At 57.0% G+C, this 27,724-nt stretch overlaps 1 protein-coding gene across 1 annotated transcript in view; it reads left to right on the forward strand.

Moving 5' to 3' along the window:
• Positions 1 to 27,724, forward strand: part of PLXNA3 (plexin A3) — a 130,808-nt gene that overhangs the window by 80,749 nt on the left and 22,335 nt on the right. Inside the window, exons 6-14 of the mRNA XM_075324609.1 lie at positions 7,142 to 7,265; positions 7,340 to 7,493; positions 12,431 to 12,530; positions 13,974 to 14,088; positions 16,901 to 17,101; positions 23,755 to 23,851; positions 24,464 to 24,654; positions 24,917 to 25,062; positions 26,724 to 26,844. Of these exons, the coding sequence (XP_075180724.1) occupies positions 7,142 to 7,265; positions 7,340 to 7,493; positions 12,431 to 12,530; positions 13,974 to 14,088; positions 16,901 to 17,101; positions 23,755 to 23,851; positions 24,464 to 24,654; positions 24,917 to 25,062; positions 26,724 to 26,844 (1,249 nt within the window). The remainder of the gene's footprint in view (positions 1 to 7,141; positions 7,266 to 7,339; positions 7,494 to 12,430; positions 12,531 to 13,973; positions 14,089 to 16,900; positions 17,102 to 23,754; positions 23,852 to 24,463; positions 24,655 to 24,916; positions 25,063 to 26,723; positions 26,845 to 27,724) is intronic.

The raw sequence follows: 27,724 nt of genomic DNA on the forward strand, positions 1-27,724 counted from the left end.
TGCCCTTTGCTTGGCCTTCCATTCACATCTCCTCCATCTTGTTCTTTGCTTGGCCTTCCACTAACATCTCCTCCATCATGCCCTTTGCTTGGCCTTCCACTAACATCTCCCCCATCATGCCCTTTGCTTGGCCTTCCACCAATATCTCCTCCATCATGCCCTTTGCTTGGCCTTCCACCAACATCTCCCCCATCATGCCCTTTGCTTGGCCTTCCACCAATATCTCCTCCATCATGCCCTTTGCTTGGCCTTCCACCAACATCTCCCCCATCATGCCCTTTGCTTGGCCTTCCACCAATATCTCCTCCATCATGCCCTTTGCTTGGCCTTCCACTAACATCTCCCCAATCATGCCCTTTGCTTGGCCTTCCACTAACATCTCCCCCATCTTGCCCTTTGCTTGGCCTTCCATTCACATCTCCTCCATCTTGCCCTTTGCTTGGCCTTCCCTTACCATCTCCCCCATCTTGCCCTTTGCTTGGCCTTCCCTTACCATCTCCATCTTGCCCTTTACTTGGCCTTCCTCCAACATCTCCTCCATCATGCCCTTTAGTAAACCTATGGCCATTACAAATAGGGCTGTTAGGTGGAAATTTTCCCTTGAACGGAGGCCCTGTGCCATTTTGAACATACTGGTTGCTAGGAAGATGTCTCCCTAGTAACCACTGATATTTGAGGCCTAGTCTTTCCTCACATGCACAGTAATGGCCGCAGGTGCCACCATTTCTGTCAGCAGAACGCATAGCAAGATGGCAGAGGAAATATTGACATAAAAGCCTGTGAAAGGTGTCATGGGGTGAGGGGAGACTGCCTAGGCCGTAATGTATTAGTGTTTATGTGACTTCTGAATGGCAGCCATTTCTCACATCAGAACCATTGGTGCCTTTGGATGTATTCGGGGGTGTCTGCTCCGCGCAGCGCCCCCTTTTTTCTGTCAGATAACAGGTGTTTCTAGTCGCCGCTCGCTGCTCTCAACACTCCAGCTGTCGGCAGTTTATAAATTCCAGCTTCTCCTGCCGTCACCCCGGCCATCGCGGAAATATGTGGAAATCTCCCCTGAACGCCTGTTATCTGGACAGCGTCAGACCCCCGGGTTTTCCAAGTGTTTGTGAGAGTGTTGACTGAGAAATATCCAAAATATGGGGCGGCCCCCTCCATTTTACACATTGTTGGCTTTGGAAATCCTTTGATTTGTGGTTTTTGAATGCAATATTCACAATCCCGCAGATAAGGGAGGGAGTACCACCATTTTGGGTCTTGCTGTGTTCTCTTCTCTCCGAATGGGGAAGCCAGCAGAATTTTGAATGCTGCTCTGGAGCATTTGTCCCCCTTAGATGATTTCATGTCTTTGATATATCCTATGATATTATCCATTAGTAGCTTAGCTCTTGAGATCATGTTGTGTTTTTTTTTTTTGTTTTTTTTTATATTAAGATGTCTGCTTGCTTTCAAGGAATAAGAACCTTCATAGTTTCTTTCCAGGGGATTAAAATTCTTCTGGGCTGTGATCGCTCACGACTGTAATGTAAAGTAACGAGCCCGGCAGCTATGTGACCAGCACATGACCCGGGCAGATCTTCACGCCTTGTCTATTCCAGTTGTTCTTTACGTATTTAAAGGGCCATGTCCATTCCTTAGGCCCCATTCACACGTTCCTGTTTCTGGTACTTGTGGTGTCCATTGCCACATGTACCGGAGACACAGACACATGTAGACCCATTAAAAGTAATGGGGTTGCTCATACGTCTGTGTTTTGACATGGACTCGGTGTCCGTGTGGAGCACACTCGTGTCCATCTGCTCCACGCGATGACATGTCACATGAACTGCACACTGAATTGATCCATGTGACATCAGTATCACACGTGTCGGAGGACACCCATTCACTGAAACTAAATGGATTTTTATACTTGCCTGTCTCCAGCACTGCTGTCGCTTCCAGGTCCAGCTGATTATGCCTCATGAATATTCACTGCACTGACTACGGACCCAGAAGCAACAGCAGCTCCGAAGACCAATAAGTATACCAGCTCATGCTCCAGATAGTACATGGACAGCATGAGCTGGTATACTTACCAGTATCCGGCGCTGCTGTCGCTTCTGGGTCCATAGTCAGTGCAGTGAATATTCATGAGGCATAATGAGCGGGCCAGGAAGCGATAGCAGTGCTGGAGACAGGTAAGTAGTATATCAGCTCATGCTGTCCGTGTGCGATCTGAATATCACATGGACAGCATGAGCTGGTATACTCACCTGTGTTTAGTGCTGCTGTTGCTTCCGGGTCCACAGTCAGTGCAGTGAATATTCATGAGGCATAATGAACACAACCCGGAAGCGACAGCTGTGCCGGAGACAGCTAAGTATACCAGCTCATGCTGTCCGTGTGTTATCCGTGTGACATCCAGATAGCATACGGACAGCATGAGCTGGTATACTTATCGGTTTCTGGCGCTGCTGTTTTCGGGTCCGCAGTCAGTGCAGTGAATATTCATGATGCATAATGAGCGGAACCTGGAAGCAACAGCACAGGGGACGGCCATAAGGACCTGCACCACGGACCGGCACAGTGCATTTAATGCATGAATGTGTGAAGGGAGCCTTAAAGAGCTTGCTGATCATAAAGTGATGTCATATTATATGGGTGTTGGGGTCCGAACTTTGAGACCCCTCTGATTCTGAGAATGAAGGGGCTGCGGCACTAGTGATCCCCTTAGGGGTGAATGGTTCCCGGCTCCTTCCCGCACCTCTCCATCCAGAATTGATGATTTTTGGTCGCCACGCCTCACCTGCAGAAATCCAATAAAAAGCGATCAAAACCCCGTATACACCGCAAATTCGTAGGAATAAAACCGCCATCTCGTCCTGCAAAAAAAAATAAATTGTCGTACGTTTAAAAGTAAAAAATTTTGGAACAAGGCGAGGAACAGCGAAAACGTACTCCAACCGCCGGCGTCTGCCTTTGATGTTCCCGCTGATTTCCCCAATTTTTGGCGTGAAAGCCGATCATGGATTCTCCGTTATTACTAATAATTCATAGTAAGATGGAGAGCGCTGCTCCGGAGGTCACCGCTCTTAATGGCCGGGCTGCCTCTCCTGATAATTATATGGTGTCCTCATCTCTTGTATTAATCGGCCAGGCTCTTAATATGATAGTAAATCTCCGGCCGGCGGCCCCCCTGACAACCCCTCCTGTCAGCGCCCTCCTTCACCCCTCCCTGTCAGCACTCTGGCCCTCTTGCCCTCTTCTCCCCCGCCCTCCTTTAGGATGGTGATTAAAGCAGTTGCATAGACCGCCTGTGACCCCCGGCACCGCTCGCCTGTAATATATGACTATGGCTTTCTACAGCTATTCTTCCTCCAGGGAGCAGGAAATGGCTGCGGACAATGGGGCTATGTGGGAGGCCATTCACCCCCCCCCCCCCCACCCATGATCCGGGGGTCATCCTCTGTGATCCTATTAGAATATGTAGGATGCCTTGTGCTAATAAAGATCTCAGCTTCTTCCGGTCACTGGCGCTGAGGACAATGGAGGGGGACCATTGCGGCCCCCCAGGGACAGAGATGGGGCCCTGCGCACGCTATGACTTTGCCCTTTTACCGTGCCAGGCCGCTTTGTGCAAGAATTCAGCCAATTATTTGCAAGGAATCCAAATAGATAAAACGCTTTTTAATTTTGGGGCACCATTTGCACCTTTTTTCGGATTTATATTTTGCTGGCTGATTTTCGAGGAGTTTTCCTGTGCGGGGGAGGGGAGGGTTCACAATGGAGCCTTGTCTGCTCAGGTGTCTCGGAGGATTGTTCCTAACCGTTGCGTTGCCCGAGGCTCCAACCGAAACAGTAACATCAGTATCAGTGAAGCGCTGATTATAAGAGAGATGTTCACACGTGATTATAGCAGCTCCCAGAAAGGTACAAAGCACCCGCAGCTGAGAAACGTGTTCTGCACAGAGCAGCGCTCGTTAACACTTCACACAACGGCGAAGAGTAATCACCCAGCAATAATAGATTACATTCACATTCCTAAATTACACTCCAGAGCTGCACTCACTATTCTGCTGGTGCAGTCACTGTGCACATACATTACATTACTGATCCTGAGTTATAGCCTGTATTATCCTCCAGAGCTGCACTCACTATTCTGCTGGTGCAGTCACTGTGTACATACATTATATTACTGATCCTGAGTTACCTCCTGTATTATATTCCAGAGCTGCACTCACTATTCTGCTGGTGCAGTCACTGTGTACATACATTACATTACTGATCCGGAGTTTCCTCCTGTATTATACTCCAGAGCTGCACTCTCTATTCTGCTGGTGCAGTCACTGTGTACATACATTACATTACTGATCCGGAGTTTCCTCCTGTATTATACTCCAGAGCTGCACTCACTATTCTGCTGGTGCAGTCACTGTGTACATACATTACTGGTCCTGAGTTACCTCCTGTATTATACTCCAGAGCTGCACTCTCTATTCTGCTGGTGCAGTCACTGTGTACATACATTACATTACTGATCCTGAGTTACCTCCTGTATTATACTCCAGAGCTGCACTCTCTATTCTGCTGGTGCAGTCACTGTGTACATACATTACTGATCCTGAGTTACCTCCTGTATTATACTCCAGAGCTGCACTCACTATTCTGCTGGTGCAGTCACTGTGTACATACATTATATTGATCCTGAGTTACCTCCTGTATTATACTCCAGAGCTGCACTCACTATTCTGCTGGTGCAGTCACTGTGTACATACATTATATTGATCCTGAGTTACCTCCTGTATTATACTCCAGAGCTGCACTCACTATTCTGCTGGTGCAGTTACTGTGTACATACATTACTGATCCTGAGTTACCTCCTGTATTATACTCCAGAGCTGCACTCACTATTCTGCTGGTGCAGTCACTGTGTACATACATTACTGGTCCTGAGTTACCTCCTGTATTATACTCCAGAGCTGCACTCACTATTCTGCTGGTGCAGTCACTATGTACATACATTACATTACTGATCCTGAGTTACCTCCTGTATTATACTCCAGAGCTGCACTCACTATTCTGCTGGTGCAGTCACTGTGTACATACATTACATTACTGATCCTGAGTTACCTCCTGTATTCTACTCCAGAGCTGCACTCTCTATTCTGCTGGTGCAGTCACTGTGTACATACATTACATTACTGATCCTGAGTTACCTCCTGTATTATACTCCAGAGCTGCACTCACTATTCTGCTGGTGCAGTCACTGTGTACATACATTACATTACTGATCCTGAGTTACCTCCTGTATTATCCTCCAGAGCTGCACTCACTATTCTGCTGGTGCAGTCACTGTGTACATACATTACTGGTCCTGAGTTTCCTCCTGTATTATCCTCCAGAGCTGCACTCACTATTCTGCTGGTGCAGTCACTGTGTACATACATTACTGGTCCTGAGTTTCCTCCTGTATTATACTCCAGAGCTGCGCTCACTATTCTGCTGGTGCAGTCACTGTGTACATACATTACTGATCCTGAGTTACCTCCTGTATTATACTCCAGAGCTGCACTCACTATTCTGCTGGTGCAGTCACTGTGTACATACATTACTGGTCCTGAGTTTCCTCCTGTATTATACTCCAGAGCTGCACTCACTATTCTGCTGGTGCAGTCACTGTGCACATACATTACTGATCCTGAGCTACCTCCTGTATTATACTCCAGAGCTGCACTCACTATTCTGATGGTGCAGTCACTGTGTACATACATTACTGATCCTGAGTTACCTCCTGTATTATACTCCAGAGCTGCACTCACTATTCTGCTGGTGCAGTCACTGTGTACATACATTACATTACTGATCCTGAGTTACCTCCTGTATTATCCTCCAGAGCTGCACTCACTATTCTGCTGGTGCAGTCACTGTGTACATACATTACATTACTGATCCTGAGTTACCTCCTGTATTTTCCTCCAGAGCTGCACTCACTGTTCTGCTGGTGCAGTCACTGTGCACATACATTACATTACTGATCCTGAGTTACCTCCTGTATTATCCTCCAGAGCTGCACTCACTATTCTGCTGGTGCAGTCACTGTGTACATACATTACTGATCCTGAGTTACCTCCTGTATTATACTCCAGAGCTGCACTCACTATTCTGATGGTGCAGTCACTGTGTACATACATTACATTACTGATCCTGAGTTACCTCCTGTATTATCCTCCAGAGCTGCACTCACTATGCTGCTGGTGCAGTCACTGTGTACATACATTACATTACTGATCCTGAGTTACCTCCTGTATTATACTCCAGAGCTGCACTCACTATGCTGCTGGTGCAGTCACTGTGTACATACATTACATTACTGATCCTGAGTTACCTCCTGTATTATACTCCAGAGCTGCACTCTCTATTCTGCTGGTGCAGTCACTGTGTACATACATTACATTACTGATCCTGAGTTACCTCCTGTATTATACTCCAGAGCTGCACTCACTATTCTGCTGGTGCAGTCACTGTGTACATACATTACTGATCCTGAGTTACCTCCTGTATTATCCTCCAGAGCTGCACTCTCTATTCTGCTGGTGCAGTCACTGTGTACATACATTACTGATCCTGAGTTACCTCCTGTATTATCCTCCAGAGCTGCACTCACTGTTCTGCTTGTTATCTGGTAGTGATGACGCGGTGCACTCACTTTTACATTTCCAGGTCTTGTGTATTACATGAAGATATAATTAGTTTTCGTACCTCGGTGTGGATGTGTCGGGTGAAGGTGTGAATTCTGCTCTGGTGGCGGTGTCACGTGTAGGTTTGAATCTTCTGTGTACAGGTGTGCGCCAGGTGTCGCTTTGCTCCGGTGCGTTTGCCGCACACAACATGAACACATCTGGCGAGCGGTGGCTGTTATTTACATCCACGCGGAGGGTCCGTCCCCATTCACAGCTGTGCGCAACCCACGGCCCGGCCACCAGCGTGCCATATTACGTGGGCTCCAGTGTCGCCATTGTTAGGATCACTGTTTGCTGTCAGTGGATTTGGAACATTTCTAATTGTATCCTGAGACTTGGTCCTTCCCGGAGCTGAGGGTTTGCTGCAGTTGGATCGCCGGTCGTTTCACCTTTGGTCACAGAAGTTGGATTTTCACCCACAGATGCTGCCGAGAGAGCGAGTGTGAGCGATCGTCCGAGCCGCACCGGTTCACCAGCGACCTGAGCCAATGTGTCCGCCTGGAAGTGACCCCCAATAACGCCTCCGTCAGTGTCCCCGAGCTGCTGGTAAGATGTCGTCTGTGGTTTTACATAGGACTGCCGGTGCTTACATTACTGATGCTCTGTCTTTCTCCACACAGCTGAGTCTGTCCGTGCAGAATGCCCCCAATCTGTCAGCTGGGGTCACCTGTACATTCGGGGATCTGGCGGAGAGTGAGGCCGTGCTGGGAGATGGGGTGATTCAGTGCTCCTCGCCCTCACTGCGGGACATCCCCGGGATTACTGGGGGACAAGGTGAGACGCTGCAGCCAAAGAATGGTGAAAAGAATTGTAGACCTTTCCCCTCCTTTGGTCGGCCCGGACCTACCGTTATCCCAGGTCTTAGCTATGACCTTTCCCTTATCCTCGGGCTCGGCGCGGACCTGCCCTTATCCCTCTCCCCGGGCTCGGCGCGGACCTGCCCTTATCCCTCTCCCCGGGCTCGGCGCGGACCTGCCCTTATCCCTCTCCCCGGGCTCGGCGCGGACCTGCCCTTATCCCTCTCCCCGGGCTCGGTGCGGACCTGCCCTTATCCCTCTCCCCGGCCTCGGCGCGGACCTGCCCTTATCCCTCTCCCCGGCCTCGGCGCGGACCTGCCCTTATCCCTCTCCCCGGCCTCGGCGCGGACCTGCCCTTATCCCTCTCTCTGGCCTCGGCCCGGACCTGCCCTTATCCCTCTCTCTGGCCTCGGCGCGGACCTGCCCTTATCCCTCTCCCCGGCCTCGGCGCGGACCTGCCCTTATCCCTCTCCCCGGCCTCGGCGCGGACCTGCCCTTATCCCTCTCCCCGGCCTCGGCGCGGACCTGCCCTTATCCCTCTCCCCGGCCTCGGCGCGGACCTGCCCTTATCCCTCTCCCCGGCCTCGGCGCGGACCTGCCCTTATCCCTCTCCCCGGCCTCGGCGCGGACCTGCCCTTATCCCTCTCCCCGGCCTCGGCGCGGACCTGCCCTTATCCCTCTCCCCGGCCTCGGCGCGGACCTGCCCTTATCCCTCTCCCCGGCCTCGGCGCGGACCTGCCCTTATCCCTCTCCCCGGCCTCGGCGCGGACCTGCCCTTATCCCTCTCCCCGGCCTCGGCGCGGACCTGCCCTTATCCCTCTCCCCGGCCTCGGCGCGGACCTGCCCTTATCCCTATCCCCGGCCTCGGCGCGGACCTGCCCTTATCCCTATCCCCGGCCTCGGCGCGGACCTGCCCTTATCCCTATCCCCGGCCTCGGCGCGGACCTGCCCTTATCCCCGGCCTCGGCGCGGACCTGCCCTTATCCCCGGCCTCGGCGCGGACCTGCCCTTATCCCCGGCCTCGGCGCGGACCTGCCCTTATCCCCGGCCTCGGCGCGGACCTGCCCTTATCCCCGGCCTCGGCGCGGACCTGCCCTTATCCCCGGCCTCGGCGCGGACCTGCCCTTATCCCCGGCCTCGGCGCGGACCTGCCCTTATCCTCGGCCTCGGCGCGGACCTGCCCTTATCCTCGGCCTCGGCGCGGACCTGCCCTTATCCCCGGCCTCGGCGCGGACCTGCCCTTATCCCCGGCCTCGGCGCGGACCTGCCCTTATCCCCGGCCTCGGCGCGGACCTGCCCTTATCCCCGGCCTCGGCGCGGACCTGCCCTTATCCCCGGCCTCGGCGCGGACCTGCCCTTATCCCCGGCCTCGGCGCGGACCTGCCCTTATCCCCGGCCTCGGCGCGGACCTGCCCTTATCCCCGGCCTCGGCGCGGACCTGCCCTTATCCCCGGCCTCGGCGCGGACCTGCCCTTATCCCCGGCCTCGGCGCGGACCTGCCCTTATCCCCGGCCTCGGCGCGGACCTGCCCTTATCCCCGGCCTCGGCGCGGACCTGCCCTTATCCCCGGCCTCGGCGCGGACCTGCCCTTATCCCCGGCCTCGGCGCGGACCTGCCCTTATCCCCGGCCTCGGCGCGGACCTGCCCTTATCCCCGGCCTCGGCGCGGACCTGCCCTTATCCCCGGCCTCGGCGCGGACCTGCCCTTATCCCCGGCCTCGGCGCGGACCTGCCCTTATCCCCGGCCTCGGCGCGGACCTGCCCTTATCCCCGGCCTCGGCGCGGACCTGCCCTTATCCCCGGCCTCGGCGCGGACCTGCCCTTATCCCCGGCCTCGGCGCGGACCTGCCCTTATCCCCGGCCTCGGCGCGGACCTGCCCTTATCCCCGGCCTCGGCGCGGACCTGCCCTTATCCCCGGCCTCGGCGCGGACCTGCCCTTATCCCCGGCCTCGGCGCGGACCTGCCCTTATCCCCGGCCTCGGCGCGGACCTGCCCTTATCCCCGGCCTCGGCGCGGACCTGCCCTTATCCCCGGCCTCGGCGCGGACCTGCCCTTATCCCCGGCCTCGGCGCGGACCTGCCCTTATCCCCGGCCTCGGCGCGGACCTGCCCTTATCCCCGGCCTCGGCGCGGACCTGCCCTTATCCCCGGCCTCGGCGCGGACCTGCCCTTATCCCCGGCCTCGGCGCGGACCTGCCCTTATCCCCGGCCTCGGCGCGGACCTGCCCTTATCCCCGGCCTCGGCGCGGACCTGCCCTTATCCCCGGCCTCGGCGCGGACCTGCCCTTATCCCCGGCCTCGGCGCGGACCTGCCCTTATCCCCGGCCTCGGCGCGGACCTGCCCTTATCCCCGGCCTCGGCGCGGACCTGCCCTTATCCCCGGCCTCGGCGCGGACCTGCCCTTATCCCCGGCCTCGGCGCGGACCTGCCCTTATCCCCGGCCTCGGCGCGGACCTGCCCTTATCCCCGGCCTCGGCGCGGACCTGCCCTTATCCCCGGCCTCGGCGCGGACCTGCCCTTATCCCCGGCCTCGGCGCGGACCTGCCCTTATCCCCGGCCTCGGCGCGGACCTGCCCTTATCCCCGGCCTCGGCGCGGACCTGCCCTTATCCCCGGCCTCGGCGCGGACCTGCCCTTATCCCCGGCCTCGGCGCGGACCTGCCCTTATCCCCGGCCTCGGCGCGGACCTGCCCTTATCCCCGGCCTCGGCGCGGACCTGCCCTTATCCCCGGCCTCGGCGCGGACCTGCCCTTATCCCCGGCCTCGGCGCGGACCTGCCCTTATCCCCGGCCTCGGCGCGGACCTGCCCTTATCCCCGGCCTCGGCGCGGACCTGCCCTTATCCCCGGCCTCGGCGCGGACCTGCCCTTATCCCCGGCCTCGGCGCGGACCTGCCCTTATCCCCGGCCTCGGCGCGGACCTGCCCTTATCCCCGGCCTCGGCGCGGACCTGCCCTTATCCCCGGCCTCGGCGCGGACCTGCCCTTATCCCCGGCCTCGGCGCGGACCTGCCCTTATCCCCGGCCTCGGCGCGGACCTGCCCTTATCCCCGGCCTCGGCGCGGACCTGCCCTTATCCCCGGCCTCGGCGCGGACCTGCCCTTATCCCCGGCCTCGGCGCGGACCTGCCCTTATCCCCGGCCTCGGCGCGGACCTGCCCTTATCCCCGGCCTCGGCGCGGACCTGCCCTTATCCCCGGCCTCGGCGCGGACCTGCCCTTATCCCCGGCCTCGGCGCGGACCTGCCCTTATCCCCGGCCTCGGCGCGGACCTGCCCTTATCCCCGGCCTCGGCGCGGACCTGCCCTTATCCCCGGCCTCGGCGCGGACCTGCCCTTATCCCCGGCCTCGGCGCGGACCTGCCCTTATCCCCGGCCTCGGCGCGGACCTGCCCTTATCCCCGGCCTCGGCGCGGACCTGCCCTTATCCCCGGCCTCGGCGCGGACCTGCCCTTATCCCCGGCCTCGGCGCGGACCTGCCCTTATCCCCGGCCTCGGCGCGGACCTGCCCTTATCCCCGGCCTCGGCGCGGACCTGCCCTTATCCCCGGCCTCGGCGCGGACCTGCCCTTATCCCCGGCCTCGGCGCGGACCTGCCCTTATCCCCGGCCTCGGCGCGGACCTGCCCTTATCCCCGGCCTCGGCGCGGACCTGCCCTTATCCCCGGCCTCGGCGCGGACCTGCCCTTATCCCCGGCCTCGGCGCGGACCTGCCCTTATCCCCGGCCTCGGCGCGGACCTGCCCTTATCCCCGGCCTCGGCGCGGACCTGCCCTTATCCCCGGCCTCGGCGCGGACCTGCCCTTATCCCCGGCCTCGGCGCGGACCTGCCCTTATCCCCCGGCGCGGACCTGCCCTTATCCCCGGCGCGGACCTGCCCTTATCCCCGGCGCGGACCTGCCCTTATCCCCGGCGCGGACCTGCCCTTATCCCCGGCGCGGACCTGCCCTTATCCCCGGCGCGGACCTGCCCTTATCCCCGGCGCGGACCTGCCCTTATCCCTCTCCCCGGCCTCGGCGCGGACCTGCCCTTATCCCTCTCCCCGGCCTCGGCGCGGACCTGCCCTTATCCCGCTCCCCGGCCTCGGCGCGGACCTGCCCTTATCCCGCTCCCCGGCCTCGGCACGGACCTGCCCTTATCCCGCTCCCCGGCCTCGGCACGGACCTGCCCTTATCCCGCTCTCTGGCCTCGGCACGGACCTGCCCTTATCCCGCTCTCTGGCGTCGGTGTGGACCTTCCTCCCCCATTTTTCTACAATGATTAGAGGGCTTGTCCGGGCTTTGAATATCCTGCTTTCCTCCACAGACAGCGCCCCCCCTGTTCATAGGTTGTGTCTGGTATTGCAGCTCATCTCTGTCCCGCTGCAGTACCGTACACGGCCTCCGGACAGGTGTGGCGCCCTGCTTAGAAGAAAGCAGCCACGTTATTTTTATAAGAATGTACAAACCCCTCTGAATTGAATTTCCGGGCTCCAGACGCCGCCGTCTTTAGTAATGCGCCTTGGTTATGGCGGTGGGGTGAGGTCACCGCCGGCGCAGAGGAGGCGTGCTGAATCATCCTCCGCGCTCACACATTGTGCAGTCACTCCGCAGTCATCCTGTACTAAACTGCACCGTGCCGGGCCCAAAATAACCTGACACGTCCTCTCCTCCTCCGCCGGCGGTGCTGCCGTGCCCTCTCCGTCTGTCCTCGCTCACCCCCGCCGGGTCGCGCCTGCACTGACCAATCAGATACCATCCGGCATATTTTTAGCATTGTAGACGGAATTTAAAGGGACACTCCGAAGAACACTTTGCCTTATGCCTAATGATGGGCCCGGGAGTCCCAGCCACGGGCCCTTTTTTCTTATCAGGAGCCTCCTTTAATTAACCCTTCCTCTCCCATTGTGTCGTCGTTAACCCATTGGTTTCTCTGTTCTTTGGCAGGAGCGCTGCACACCGTCCAGCTCCATCTGAAGTCCAAGGAGACCCAGCTGAGGTTCGTCAGCACAGACTTCGTCTTCTACAATTGCAGCGTCCTCCAGTCGTAAGTGTTTTGGGTTTATTTCCACTATATCTGCTTGCTGTCAGTGACTAGAAATGTTCACATTAACCCTTTAACTCCTACAAGCCTGAGATTTCCTGCATCTGAGACTTTGCTCCCGTCCTATCCTGCACTGATACATTGTAACGAGCTCTTCAGAACAGGACAGATTTACACCACTTACATATGTCTGTCCAAATTTGATGCGATGGTAGCAAACCCTCAGCAGTGAGAAGTACCAGGATCTTCAGATTGCCTCCGCCCGGTGGTGTGAAGTCTGGGTGCATCGTCAAGTGCGAAGCAGGAAAATTTAATTAGTAGCAGCCCGTGCGCAGAGCGGCAGTGGCGGGTTTATTTTTTTTTTCTCCTCCTGATTCTGTTGCTGAATTGGAAATGGCGCTAAAGGTGCCGAAAATAGACGCGAAGATTAGCATTTTAGGAAGCGCCAATGCAATGCAGAATGGGGGCAGGGAGCGAGTACAGGGAGCTGAGGATTGCTAGGTCACCAGACGTGGCGCTGTGGTCAGTGCAATGCAGAATGGGGGCAGGGAGAGAGTAAAGGGAGCAAGGATTGCTAGGTCACCAGACGTGGCGCAATGGTCAGTGCAATGCAATGCAATGCAGAATAGAGGCAGGGAGAGAGTAAAGGGAGCGAGGATTGCTAGGTCACCAGACATGGTGCTATGGTCAGTGCAATGCAGAATGGGGGCAGGGAGCGAGTACAGGGAGCTGAGGATTGCTTGGTCACCAGACGTGGTGCTGTGGTCAGTGTAATTCAGAATAGGGGCAGGGAGCGAGTAAAGGGAGCGAGGATTGCTAGATCACCAGATGTGGCGCTGTGGTCAGTGTAATACAGAATAGGGGCAGGGAGCGAGTAAAGGGAGCGAGGATTGCAAGGTCACCAGATGTGGCGCAGTAGTCAGTGCAATACAGAATAGAGGCAGGGAGAGAGTAAAGGGAGCGAGGATTGCTAGATCACCAGATGTGGCGCAGTAGTCAGTGCAATACAGAATAGAGGCAGGGAGAGAGTAAAGGGAGCGAGGATTGCTAGATCACCAGATGTGGCGCTGTGGTCAGTGCAATGCAATGCAGAATAGAGGCAGGGAAGAGAGTAAAGGGAGCGAGGATTGCTAGGTCACCAGACGTGGCGCTGTGGTCAGTGTAATGCAGAATAGGGGCAGGGAGCGAGTAAAGGGAGCGAGGATTGCAAGGTCACCAGACGTGGCGCTGTGGTCAGTGCAATGCAGAATAGGGGCAGGGAGAGAGTAAAGGGAGGGAGGATTGCTAGATCACCAGATGTGGCGCTGTGGTCAGTGCAATGCAGAATAGGGGCAGGGAGAGAGTAAAGGGAGGGAGGATTGGTCACCCTTTTGCTTTATACTGGACAAGCTTTCAGTGTTTCTGGCGTCCACCTCCGGATGATGAGTTGTATATTCCTTCTTGCAGGTGCCTGTCCTGTGTGAGCAGCCCGTACCCCTGCCACTGGTGCAAATACCGCCACATCTGCACGCACAACGCTGATGAGTGCTTCTTCTTGGAGGGACGAGTGAATAACACAGAGGTATAATCCCTGATCTATGTGATATTGGGGGGACGTAGTACTACGTGCACAGACTTCTCCCGTGCTGCGCGCCTCCATTTATCGGCCCCCTCCCATATACCTTGTCAGCAACTTCTGGTGTGAGAGCGCGATTCACACGGTGCAGAGTGTCAGGGGGCGACGTGTTTAATCAGGAGCGCCTGACTCCCCGCTTCCTCACACCTCGGGAAGGGCGTCATTCGCTGCTGAGCAAACGCTATATACACGGCGCGTATATACAGAGCCCAGCGCCAGAGACCCAGATCCTGCCAACTCTCCCCCCGGTTTTCTGGCGCACGTTCAGTGGGAGCAGGAGGGCGTCTGAACAGGGGAAAAGGATTAACCCTTACTCGTCAGACGTATATACCGTATTTTTCGGATTGTAAGACGCAACCCAAATTTAGAGAAAAAAAGGGGGTCTGTTTTATAATCCGGGGGTGTCTTACCGGAGGGGGGGCGACAGCGTTAGTGGAGCGGGGGTCACAGGAGGCAGTGGTGGAGGGTGATGCTGCGGACCCCTGTGCTGCGGGCGGTGAGGTGGGGCCGGGGACTTCCTTAGGTTGACTGTGCGGGCTTCAAAGAAATGGCGCCCGGAGGTGGCGCGCGCACAGATTGAGCTATTGGCTCAGTGACAAGGCGAGACCTCATCTGCGCATGCGCCACTTCCACTGCTGGGCTGGAGGCGGCGCGTGCGCAGATGAGATCTTGAGTCGAGAGCTCCATCTGTGCACGCCAACTCTGCAGCGGGGCCAGCGACGGCCCCCCCATCGCAGCGGGGCCAGCGACGGCCCCCCCCATCGCAGCGGGGCCAGCGACAGTCCCCCCCCATTGCAGCGGGGCCAGCGACAGTCCCCCCCCATTGCAGCGGGGCCAGCGACAGTCCCCCCCCATTGCAGCGGGGCCAGTGACAGTCCCCCCCCATTGCAGCGGGGCCAGCGACAGTCCCCCCCCCTCATTGCGGCGGGGCCAGCGACGGTCCCCCCCCCATTGCGGCGGGGCCAGCGACGGTCCCCCCCCCATTGCGGCGGGGCCAGCGACGGTCCCCCCCCATTGCGGCGGGGCCAGCGACGGTCCCCCCCCCCCATTGTGGCGGGACCCGCGACGGTCCCCCCCCTCCATTGCGACGGGGCCAGCGACGGTCCCCCCCCATTGCAGCTGGGCCAGCGACAGCCCCTCCAGCACAGCGGCGCCCGCAGCATTGCCCCCAGCTCCTGCTACCCCCCTTTTCACCACCTCCCGTTGAGCTGTATTCGGGTTATAAGACGCACCCCCCATTTTCTTCTCAAATTTCTGGGAGGAAAAGCGCGTCTTATAATCCGAAAAATATACGGTGTATATAATATATTGGGCAATTGCTTAAATAGCAACTTCCTAATTACTCCTCCTTCTGGGAACCGATTGTTGCTCTGTAATCTGCATCCCCCACTCTGGTATTGAAGCAAACTTGCCATCCGGACTCTTGGAAAGCCGGGTGACTGCATATGGAGGTGATATTGTGCCCCAATCCTGATTTTGCATGGTGAATAAAGCCGCACTGTTTGTCGCCCCCTTTCCTGCACGAGGGGTTGATCTGGGCTTTGTTGTGCACGCGGTGGTGCGATCTCCATATTTGTGTACATCCGCCCCCCCCCACAGCGAGGGATACATTTACATATACACAGCCCTAGCCTAGATCTAACCCGTGCAGATTGGCTCGCCGCAGCAGAAGAGGGGACGTGTTTCCATGGTAACAGGATCCTTCCTGAGCATCTAGCCGTAAGTAGGTAGGAGGCACGCGGCCCCTCATCCTCCTCTGCCGATCTCCTGGGGGCTTCAGGAGGAGAGAGGAGGGGACGGGGGGGACCGGAGCGTCTGAAATCACTTACATGTATGAGTGCAACAGTCGAGCAATAATTCAGTTATTACGTGTGACGGGGGAGATCGCGGTTGGGGGTCCGGCATATCCGGTGGGAGGTGTAGGGGGAGCGGTGCACCCCTCAGTGTCCAAAATGTGGCAGGTGTATGATGGGGGTGGTTGTCTTCATGATGAGGAGGATGATGAGAATGGAGGAGGATGATGAGAATGGAGGAGGATGATGAGAATGGAGGAGGATGATGAGAATGGAGGAGGAGGATGAGAATGGAGGAGGATAATGATGAGAATGGAGGAGGATAATGATGAGAATGGAGGAGGATAATGATGAGAATGGAGGAGGATGATGATGAGAATGGAGGATGGAGGATGAGGATGGAGGATGGAGGATGGAGGATGAGGATGGAGGATGGGGATGGAGGATGATGATGAGGATGGAGGATGATGAGGATGGAGGATGATGAGGAAGATGAAGGTGATGCGTGAGACTCATTAATTAGGAAAGGAATACATTTTTTTCTCTCCTCATCGATCGTGTTTCCGCTCCGTCCGTGCCATAAATATGCCCTTCACGTTTATGCGCCTCCTCGATAAGTGGCACCGGGGCACAGATTTATACGGAAACGCCATAAAACCTAAAAGCAATGCGCAGCACTCCGGCTAATATGCCCCATTCCTCCGCCGGGGGACGGTGATTTATGCCGGTGACATCAGTACATCTGTCCTCTCCGTGTCCTGCCGCAGACGAGCGGGTGGAGGGGATCGGGGGCCGGAGACACTCGGCGTCTCCCGGGTCCCCTTCCCCCACCTCTCCCTTTCTAGTCAAAAAAAAAATGGTCGAACATGTTGCCTTTCAGTATGCCCCATCATTCCCCGCAAGGGGTGTCTGCCGCCTGAATGGAGACCCTGCTCTCACCCGTCTCGCTCTTCTCCATCTTGCAGGGTTGTCCTGAGATTATCCCCACCGGCGAGATCCTGATACCGGTCGGCGTGGTGCAGCCGATCACTCTGAAGGCCAAGAATCTGCCGCAGCCGCAGTCCGGCCAGAAGAACTATGAGTGCATCTTCAACATCGAGGGCAAAGACCAGCGCGTGCCGGCCGTGCGCTTCAACAGCAGCAGTGTGCAGTGCCAGAACACCTCCGTAAGTGCTGCGCAGAGTGTGCACCTACCATCCACCGGGCTCGTGATTGGTGCATACGGGCGCGGTAATGGTGGCGCTCAAATCTATGGGTATACGACTATGTGCAGACCAGTGCATACCGGGCAGGGTGTACGGCTATGTGCAGACCAGTGCATACTGGGCAGGGTGTACGGCTATGTGCACACCAGTGCATACTGGGCAGGGTGTACGGCTATGTGCACACCAGTGCATACTGGGCAGGGTGTACGGCTATGTGCAGACCAGTGCATACTGGGCAGGGTGTATAGCTATGTGCAGACCAGTGCATACTGGGCAGGGTGTACGGCTATGTGCACACCAGTGCATACTGGGCAGGGTGTACGGCTATGTGCACACCAGTGCATACTGGGCAGGGTGTACCACTATGTGCAGACCAGTGCATACTGGGCAGGGTGTACGGCTATGTGCACACCAGTGCATACTGGGCAGGGTGTACCACTATGTGCAGACCAGTGCATACTGGGCAGGGTGTACGGCTATGTGCATACTGGGCAGGGTGTACCGCTATGTGCACACCAGTGCATACTGGGCAGGGTGTATAGCTATGTGCAGACCAGTGCATACTGGGCAGGGTGTATGGCGATGTGCAGACCAGTGCATACTGGGCAGGGTGTACCGCTATGTGCAGACCAGTGCATACTGGGCAGGGTGTACCGCTATGTGCACACCAGTGCATACTGGGCAGGGTGTACGGCTATGTGCAGACCAGTGTATACTGGGCAGGGTTTACCACTATGTGCAGACCAGTGCATACTGGGCAGGGTGTACGGCTATGTGCAGACCAGTGCATACTGGGCAGGGTCTACCACTATGTGCAGACCAGTGCATACTGGGCAGGGTGTACGGCTATGTGCAGACCAGTGCATACTGGGCAGGGTGTACCACTATGTGCAGACCAGTGCATACTGGGCAGGGTTTACCACTATGTGCAGACCAGTGCATACTGGGCAGGGGTGTACCGCTATGTGCAGACCAGTGCATACTGGGCAGGGTGTACCGCTATGTGCACACCAGTGCATACTGGGCAGGGTTTACCGCTATGTGCAGACCAGTGCATACTGGGCAGGGTTTATCACTATGTGCACACCAGTGCATACTGGGCAGGGTTTACCACTATGTGCAGACCAGTGCATACTGGGCAGGGTTTACCGCTATGTGCAGACCAGTGCATACTGGGCAGGGTTTATCACTATGTGCAGACCAGTGCATACTGGGCAGGGTGTACGGCTATGTGCAGACCAGTGCATACTGGGCAGGGTGTATAGCTATGTGCAGACCAGTGCATACTGGGCAGGGTGTATAGCTATGTGCAGTCCAGTGCATACTGGGCAGGGTGTACGGCTATGTGCACACCAGTGCATACTGGGCAGGGTGTATGGCTATGTGCAGACCAGTGCATACTGGGCAGGGTGTATGGCTATGTGCAGACCAGTGCATACTGGGCAGGGTGTACGGCTATGTGCAGACCAGTGCATACTGGGCAGGGTGTACGGCTATGTGCACACCAGTGCATACTGGGCAGGGTGTACGGCTAAGTGCACACCAGTGCATACTGGGCAGGGTGTATGGCTATGTGCACACCAGTGCATACTGGGCAGGGTGTATAGCTATGTGCAGACCAGTGCATACTGGGCAGGGTGTACGGCTATGTGCACACCAGTGCATACTGGGCAGGGTGTATGGCTATGTGCAGACCAGTGCATACTGGGCAGGGTGTACGGCTATGTGCAGACCAGTGCATACTGGGCAGGGTGTATGGCTATGTGCAGACCAGTGCATACTGGGCAGGGTGTATGGCTATGTGCAGACCAGTGCATACAGGGCAGGGTGTATGGCTATGTGCAGACCAGTGCATACTGGGCAGGGTGTATGGCTATGTGCAGACCAGTGCATACAGGGCAGGGTGTACGGCTATGTGCAGAGCAGTGCATACTGGGCAGGGTGTATGGCTCTGTGCACACCAGTGCATACTGGGCAGGGTGTACCGCTATGTGCAGACCAGTGCATACTGGGCAGGGTGTATGGCTATGTGCAGACCAGTGCATACTGGGCAGGGTGTATGGCTATGTGCAGACCAGTGCATACTGGGCAGGGTGTATGGCTATGTGCAGACCAGTGCATACTGGGCAGGGTGTATGGCTATGTGCAGACCAGTGCATACTGGGCAGGGTGTATGGCTATGTGCAGACCAGTGCATACTGGGCAGGGTGTATGGCTATGTGCAGACCAGTGCATACAGGGCAGGGTGTATGGCTATGTGCAGACCAGTGCATACTGGGCAGCAGGGCCGGCTCCAGGTTTTTGTGGGCCCCGGGCGGAAGAGTCCCAGTGGGCCCCATCCACACACAGACACCGATACGAACATATACATATTTAAAGACAAACTCACAAAAATACATATAAACAGACAAATATATACAGTCATATACACTTACAGACACACACACACACAAGTCTGCTGCATACAGACAGACACACACACACACAACTCTGCTACATACAGACAAACACATACAACTCTGCTACATACAAACACATACAGCTCTGCTACATACAGACAAACACACACACAAACTCTGCTACATACAGACAAACACATACAACTCTGCTACATACAAACACATACAACTCTGCTACATACAGACAAACACATACAACTCTGCTACATACAGACAAACACATACAACTCTGCTACATACAAACACATACAACTCTGCTACATTCAGACAAATGCACACAACTCTGCTACATTCAGACAAACACATACAACTTTGCTACATACAGACAAACACATACAACTTTGCTACATACAGACAAACACATACAACTCTGCTACATACAGACAAACACATACAACTCTGCTACATACAGACAAACACATACAACTCTGCTACATACAAACACATACAACTCTGCTACATACAGACAAACACATACAACTCTGCTACATACAAACACATACAACTCTGCTACATTCAGACAAATGCACATAACTCTGCTACATTCAGACAAACACAACTTTGCTACATACAGACAAACACATACAACTCTGCTACATACAGACAAACACATACAACTCTGCTACATACAGACAAACACATACAACTCTGCTACATACAGACAAACACACACAACTCTGCTACATACAGACAAACACATACAACTCTGCTACATACAAACACATACAACTCTGCTACATACAGACAAACACATACAACTCTGCTACATACAGACAAACACATACAACTCTGCTACATACAGACAAACACATACAACTCTGCTACATACAGACAAACACATACAACTCTGCTACATACAGACAAACACATACAACTCTGCTACATACAAACACATACAACTCTGCTACATACAGACAAACACATACAACTCTGCTACATACAAACACATACAACTCTGCTACATTCAGACAAATGCACATAACTCTGCTACATTCAGACAAACACAACTTTGCTACATACAGACAAACACATACAACTCTGCTACATACAGACAAACACATACAACTCTGCTACATACAAACACATACAACTCTGCTACATACAGACAAACACACACAACTCTGCTACATACAGACAAACACACACAACTCTGCTACATACAGACAAACACATACAACTCTGCTACATACAAACACATACAACTCTGCTACATACAGACAAACACATACAACTCTGCTACATACAGACAAACACATACAACTCTGCTACATACAGACAAACACACACAACTCTGCTACATACAGACAAACACATACAACTCTGCTACATACAAACACATACAACTCTGCTACATACAGACAAACACATACAACTCTGCTACATTCAGACAAATGCACACAACTCTGCTGCTCTGTGGGGCCCACACCCGCGGCTTGGCGGGGACAGCACCAGCGGCAGCACCCGCGGCTCAGCGGGGCCCACACCCGCGGCTCGGCAGGGCCCACACCCGCGGCTCGGCGGGGCCAGCACCCGCGGCTCGGCAGGGCCCACACCCGCGGCTCGGCAGGGCCCACACCCGCGGCTCGGCGGGGCCCACACCCGCGGCTCGGCAGGGCCCACACCCGCGGCTCGGCGGGGCCCACACCCGCGGCTCGGCAGGGCCCACACCCGCGGCTCGGCGGGGCCCACACCCGCGGAATCGGCGGGTGGGGGCATTGGCAGGGGCCAGGGCATACATCCAGGGGGTAGAAGCAGCTCACCGGGGCCTATAATGGGGAGGCGGGGAGGGCACTTACCCGATTAGGTCACGGTGGAGAGGGGGCCCACACAGCGCCGGACAGAAGCTCGCCTCCTTCATCTGTGGGACTGAGAAGGCGGTAGCTCCGCCCACAGATGAAATTCAAACGAGGATGTCTGCGCGCCTTAAAGTGACGGCGCCGCAGATTGCTGCCGAGGACTGCGGTCCCCGGAACTCGGCCGGGGACCGCAGAACTGTAAAGGCGAGTGGGCCCCGGCCAAGGGACAGGAGAACTGACGAGGCCGAGTGGGCCCCCTCGGCTCTCCAGGGCCCCGGCATTTGCCCGGGTTTGCCGGGTGCTGACGCCGGCCCTGCTGGGCAGGGTGTATGGCTATGTGCAGAGCAGTGCATACTGGGCAGGGTGTATGGCTCTGTGCACACCAGTGCATACTGGGCAGGGTGTACGGCTATGTGCAGACCAGTGCATACTGGGCAGGGTGTATGGCTATGTGCAGACCAGTGCATACTGGGCAGGGTGTATGGCTATGTGCAGACCAGTGCATACTGGGCAGGGTGTATGGCTATGTGCAGACCAGTGCATACTGGGCAGGGTGTATGGCTATGTGCAGACCAGTGCATACTGGGCAGGGTGTATGGCTATGTGCAGACCAGTGCATACAGGGCAGGGTGTACGGCTATGTGCAGACCAGTGCATACTGGGCAGGGTGTATGGCTATGTGCAGACCAGTGCATACTGGGCAGGGTGTATGGCTATGTGCAGACCAGTGCATACAGGGCAGGGTGTACGGCTATGTGCAGAGCAGTGCATACTGGGCAGGGTGTACGGCTATGTGCAGAGCAGTGCATACTGGGCAGGGTGTATGGCTCTGTGCACACCAGTGCATACTGGGCAGGGTGTATGGCTCTGTGCACACCAGTGCATACTGGGCAGGGTGTATGGCTATGTGCAGACCATCCATTATGCAGCATGCCGGGGGTTAATCCCTCCATCCGCGGTGTGGTGGCAGATGGGGTGTGGTTATGTTCTGAATGAGGAAGGGGATGCGGGAGGTTGCTAAGGGACGGAGCTCTACCGTTGCTATAGAAACAGGAGGGGACCGTCAGAGCCTTTCATCTCTCTCCACCTTGCCCTGCATCCCCCCTTTGTTACGCTGAGCCCCCGCCGCCCGGTGTGACCCCTCAGCACCTTCACACCATATATATTATGTATACGTCCTGCACAATTTATCACGGGGGCAAAACATTTGCTTTCAGTCACAGGAGTGACCTCCATACACATGCTTATTTCTGCATTTATATGTATTAACGCTGGTGCAGGCGCTGCCCTCGCCCGTGAATATTGCCAGCGCTGCCCTCGCCCGTGATTATTGCCGGCGCTGCCCTCGCCCGTGATTATTGCCGGCGCTGCCCTCGCCCGTGAATATTGCCGGCGCTGCCCTCGCCCGTGATTATTGCCGGCGGTGCCCTCGCCCGTGGGTATTGCAGGCGCTGCCCTCGCCCGTGAGTTTTGCAGACGCTGCCCCTCGCCCGTGGGTATTGCAGGCGCTGCCCCTCGCCCGTGAGTATTGCAGACGCTGCCCCTCACCCCGTGGGTATTGCAGACGCTGCCCCTCGCCCGTGGGTATTGCAGACGCTGCCCCTCGCCCGTGAGTATTGCAGACGCTGCCCCTCGCCCGTGAGTATTGCAGACGCTGCCCCTCGCCCGTGAGTATTGCAGACGCTGCCCCTCGCCCGTGAGTATTGCAGACGCTGCCCCTCGCCCGTGAGTATTGCAGACGCTGCCCCTCGCCCGTGAGTATTGCAGACGCTGCCCCTCACCCGTGGGTATTGCAGACGCTGCCCCTCGCCCGTGGGTATTGCAGACGCTGCCCCTCGCCCGTGAGTATTGCAGACGCTGCCCCTCGCCCGTGAGTATTGCAGACGCTGCCCCTCGCCCGTGAGTATTGCAGACGCTGCCCCTCGCCCGTGAGTATTGCAGACGCTGCCCCTCGCCCGTGAGTATTGCAGACGCTGCCCCTCGCCCGTGAGTATTGCAGACGCTGCCCCTCGCCCGTGAGTATTGCAGACGCTGCCCCTCGCCCGTGAGTATTGCAGACGCTGCCCCTCGCCCGTGGGTATTGCAGACGCTGCTCCCTCGCCCGTGGGTATTGCAGACGCTGCCCCTCGCCCGTGGGTATTGCAGACGCTGCCCCTCGCCCGTGGGTATTGCAGACGCTGCCCCTCGCCCGTGGGTATTGCAGGCGCTGCCCTCGCCCGTGAGTATTGCAGACGCTGCCCTCGCCCGTGAGTATTGCAGAGGGTCAGGGGCACCCAGTATGGCAGACATTCATATGAAGGACAGCTGATATCTGCGCGGCGCTGATGTTCACGCGTTTCGTCCTCTGCTTCCCCCGCAGTACACCTACGAAAGGAACGACTCCGGGGACCTGTCCGTCGACTTCTCCATCGTGTGGGACGGACATTTCTTCATTGATAAACCAGCATCATTCAAAGGTAAAGCCATAACTTCTCCTATCCGCACGCCCGGCCCCCCCCCTGTGTCCGGCCCCCCCCTGTGTCCGGCCACCCCCCCTGTGTCCGGCCACCCCCCCCTGTGTCCGGCCACCCCCCCTGTGTCCGGCCCCCCCCCCTGTGTCCGGCCCCCCCCCCCTGTGTCCGGCCCCCCCCCCTGTGTCCGGCCCCCCCCCCTGTGTCCGGCCACCCCCCCCTGTGTCCGGCCACCCCCCCCTGTGTCCGGCCCCCCCCCCCTGTGTCCGGCCCCCCCCCCCTGTGTCCGGCCCCCCCCCCCTATGTCCGGCCCCCCCCCCTGTGTCCGGCCCCCCCCCCCTGTGTCCGGCCCCCCCCCCCTGTGTCCGGCCCCCCCCCCTGTGTCCGGCCCCCCCCCCTGTGTCCGGCCCCCCCCCCTGTGTCCGGCCCCCCCCCTGTGTCCGGCCCCCCCCCCCTGTGTCCGGCCCCCCCCCCCCTGTGTCCGCCCCCCCCCCCTGTGTCCGCCCCCCCCCCCTGTGTCCGCCCCCCCCCCCCCTGTGTCCGCCCCCCCCCCCCCCCTGTGTCCGCCCCCCCCCCTGTGTCCGGCCCCCATCATGTCTGCTGTTTCCCCCTCCACAGCTCTGCTATACAAGTGTCCGGCCGGGAGGAATAGCTGCGGCCTTTGTCTGAAGGCCGATCCGCGCTTCGAGTGCGGCTGGTGCGCTTCAGAAGCCAAGTGTTTGCTGCGACATTATTGCTCCAACCCGAAATCCAACTGGATGCATCTCAGCAAAAGGAACACCCGGTGCACCAACCCCCAGATCAAGGAGGTGAGACCCCGGGGGAGCGCAAGCCCACCATACATGATTACTAAACCCTACACAAGGGGTGGTCTGATCATCCCGTGCCATTTGTGTGCCGTCGCCCCTGCTAACGGTGATCACACATGGGGGGGACACTGGACCACTATTGTCCTCATTGGTGGGGTTCCAGTTGTCGGACCCCCCCATCGATCATCCCTTTATCACCAGTAGACCCCTAGGCATCCAGAGCTATATCAGATAACACGGGCACTCTTCTGCCTTCCTACAGATCCATCCTCTCACTGGTCCCAGAGAAGGGGGGACGAGAGTGACCATCACGGGGGACAACCTTGGCTTGTACTTCCGGGAGGTGTGGGTGCAAGTGGCCGGGGTCCAGTGCGCCTCCGTGCCCTCCCAGTACATCAGCGCCGAAAGGTAAGTCCTGCCGAGTCCTATCGTTTTGGGTTTTTTTTCTACACTTACACAAGATAAACACTTTGCTTCTTCCTCCTCCATTGCTGGTGTATGTTGTGGGTTTGGGGAAGCTTGCTGCAGCAGAAACCTCCCCCCCACACAGTATACATTGTAAACCAAACAGGTTAAAGCCTCGCTCCTCTACTGGAAATGTCCATTTCTCTATCGCTTCATTGGGTGACCAGGAAACCATGGTTGCTGTGTTCCCCAATGAAGGCTCCGAGAAAGATTTTATGGTGAGTACCCAAAATCTTCTTTTCTCTATCGCTTCATGGGGGGACACAAGAACCATGGTTTCCTGTGTGCCCTAATGAAGGCTCAGAGAAAGATTTTATGGTGAGTATCCAAAGCCTTCTTTTCTCTATAGCTTCATTGGGGGGACACCGAAACCATGATTTCCTGTGTCAATCAATGAAGGCTCAGAGAGATTTTACGTCTCTTCATTGGGGGGGACACAGCAACCATAGTTTCTTGTGTCCCCCATGAAAGCTCTGAGAAAGATTTTACGGTGAGTACCCAAATTTTCTTTTCTCTATAGCTTCATTGGGGGAACACAGGAAACCATGGTTGCTATGTCCCCCAATGAAGGCTCCGAGAAAGAGATTTTATAGTGAGTATCCAAAATCTTCTTTTCTCTATCGCTTCATTGGGGGACACCGCAGCCATGGTTTCTTGTGTCCTCCAATAAAGGCTCCAACAAAGAGAAAAGAAGATTTTGGGTACTCACCGTAAAATCTCTATCACTTTCATTAAAGGACACAGCAACCATGTTTTGTTTTTTTTTTGTGTCCCACAATAGAGATTTTACGGTGAGTACCCAAAATCTTCTTTTCTGCTTCTGGTCCTTGAGTAATGTCCAAACGCAGTCTGACACGTTCCGTAATCAAGGTCTATAGAAGAAATGGTCTTGGACGATGGGGCCGTTCCTCCATTGACCTTCATATCCAGCACCTGATGATTTGACGCCAGGGTCTCCTCTCACACTTGAGCTTTCCCTCACCCCATGGAGGAGGAGGAGGAGGAGGACAGCCGTGTGTTTAATGAACGCCATAAACGATCTCGCTCTTCCAAACCCAGTAAGAAGCAATTAAGACGTAATGCTCTGGCCATGAATCACACGCCGGGCTCTCCGCCCTCGGCCGCGCCGGGAAGCTCCGGCACAAATTGCGACTCGATGAATTGTTACAGGATGATGGATGGGCAATATCCTCCTCGCTCTCCTAATTAAATTGCCATCCAGTGTGGCCGTGTACACCTGGTGTGACTCCCCCACATTACTTATCCGGAAAGTTCCCGCAGCCAGCGCCCACGTGCCGCCGCCACCGCCGCCGCGCGCTCATCACTCACTCACATTGGACACGTATAGAGTGATCTAATTAGCGGCTTCCGTTCCCTTTTGTTTATTAAAATCCACATATTTCCTTAAAAATATCGTTTCACCCGCACATATACCGACGCAATGCCTGCGACATGCAGCTGCGGCAGGAACGTCTGCAGCCTCGCCTGTGCCGCAGCCCTGAATCCGTGTCTTTATGATCCGGATGCTGCCATCATTCGGGATCATTTCCCCGCGGGATGCCAGGACGAGGTGCCCACACCCATTACCTTTGTGTCTTTTCCAGGATAGTGTGTGAGATGGAGGAGTCGCTTGTCCCCAAACCTGCCCCCGGCGTGGTGGAGTTGTGCATCGGAGACTGCAGCTCGGACTACAGGACGCAGTCACACCAGCTCTACACCTTTGTGGTAAGATATTGCGAGCCACACGCCAGAAAAAGCACAAAGAAAAGGACCGTAGTGTTCGGATTATTAGACGCACTTTTCCTCCCAAAGAATTTGGGAGGAAAATGAGGGGTCCACCTTATAATCTGAATGTTGCTTACCGGGGGTGGTGGTGAAGGGTCGCAGGAGCAATGCTGTGGGCTCTGTGTTATGGTTGGGGGGGCCCGGCCGCTGTGCTGGGGCTGAGGGGGGTGGCACTGCCGCTGTGCTGGGGGGGCTCGGCCGCTGTGCTGGGGCGGGTGCGGCCACTGTGCTGGGGCTGTGGGGGGCGCGGACGCTGTGCGAGGGGTGCAGCCGCTGTGCTGGGGTTGCGGCCGCTGTGCTGGGGCTGTGGGGGGTGCGGTCGCTGTGCTGGGTGTGCGGCCACTGTGCGGGGGGTAAGGCCGCTGTGCTGGGGCTGCGGGGGGTGCGGTCGCTGTGCTGGGGTGGTGACGCGGGCTCTGTGCTGGGGCTGCAGGCTCTGTGCTGGGGCTTGGGGAGGGCGCGGGCTCTGTGCTGGGGCTGCGGCCGCTGTGCTGGGGCTGCGGCCGCTGTGCTGGGGCTGCGGCCGCTGTGCTGGGGCGCAGGCTCTGTGCTGGGGCTTGGGGAGGGCGCGGGCTCTGTGCTGGGGCTGCGGCCGCTGTGCTGGGGCTGTGGGGGGTGCGGTCGCTGTGCTGGGTGTGCGGCCACTGTGCGGGGGGTGCGGCCGCTGTGCTGGGGCTTGGGGAGGGCGCGGGCTCTGTGCTGGGGCTGGGGGTGCAGGCTCTGTGCTGGGGTGCAGGCTCTGTGCTGGGGCGCAGGCTCTGTGCTGGGGCGCAGGCTCTGTGCTGGGGCGCAGGCTCTGTGCTGGGGCGCAGGCTCTGTG

The sequence above is a fragment of the Anomaloglossus baeobatrachus genome, chromosome 9, assembly GCF_048569485.1.
Source record: "Anomaloglossus baeobatrachus isolate aAnoBae1 chromosome 9, aAnoBae1.hap1, whole genome shotgun sequence".
In the NCBI taxonomy this organism is placed as follows: Eukaryota; Metazoa; Chordata; class Amphibia; order Anura; family Aromobatidae; genus Anomaloglossus; species Anomaloglossus baeobatrachus.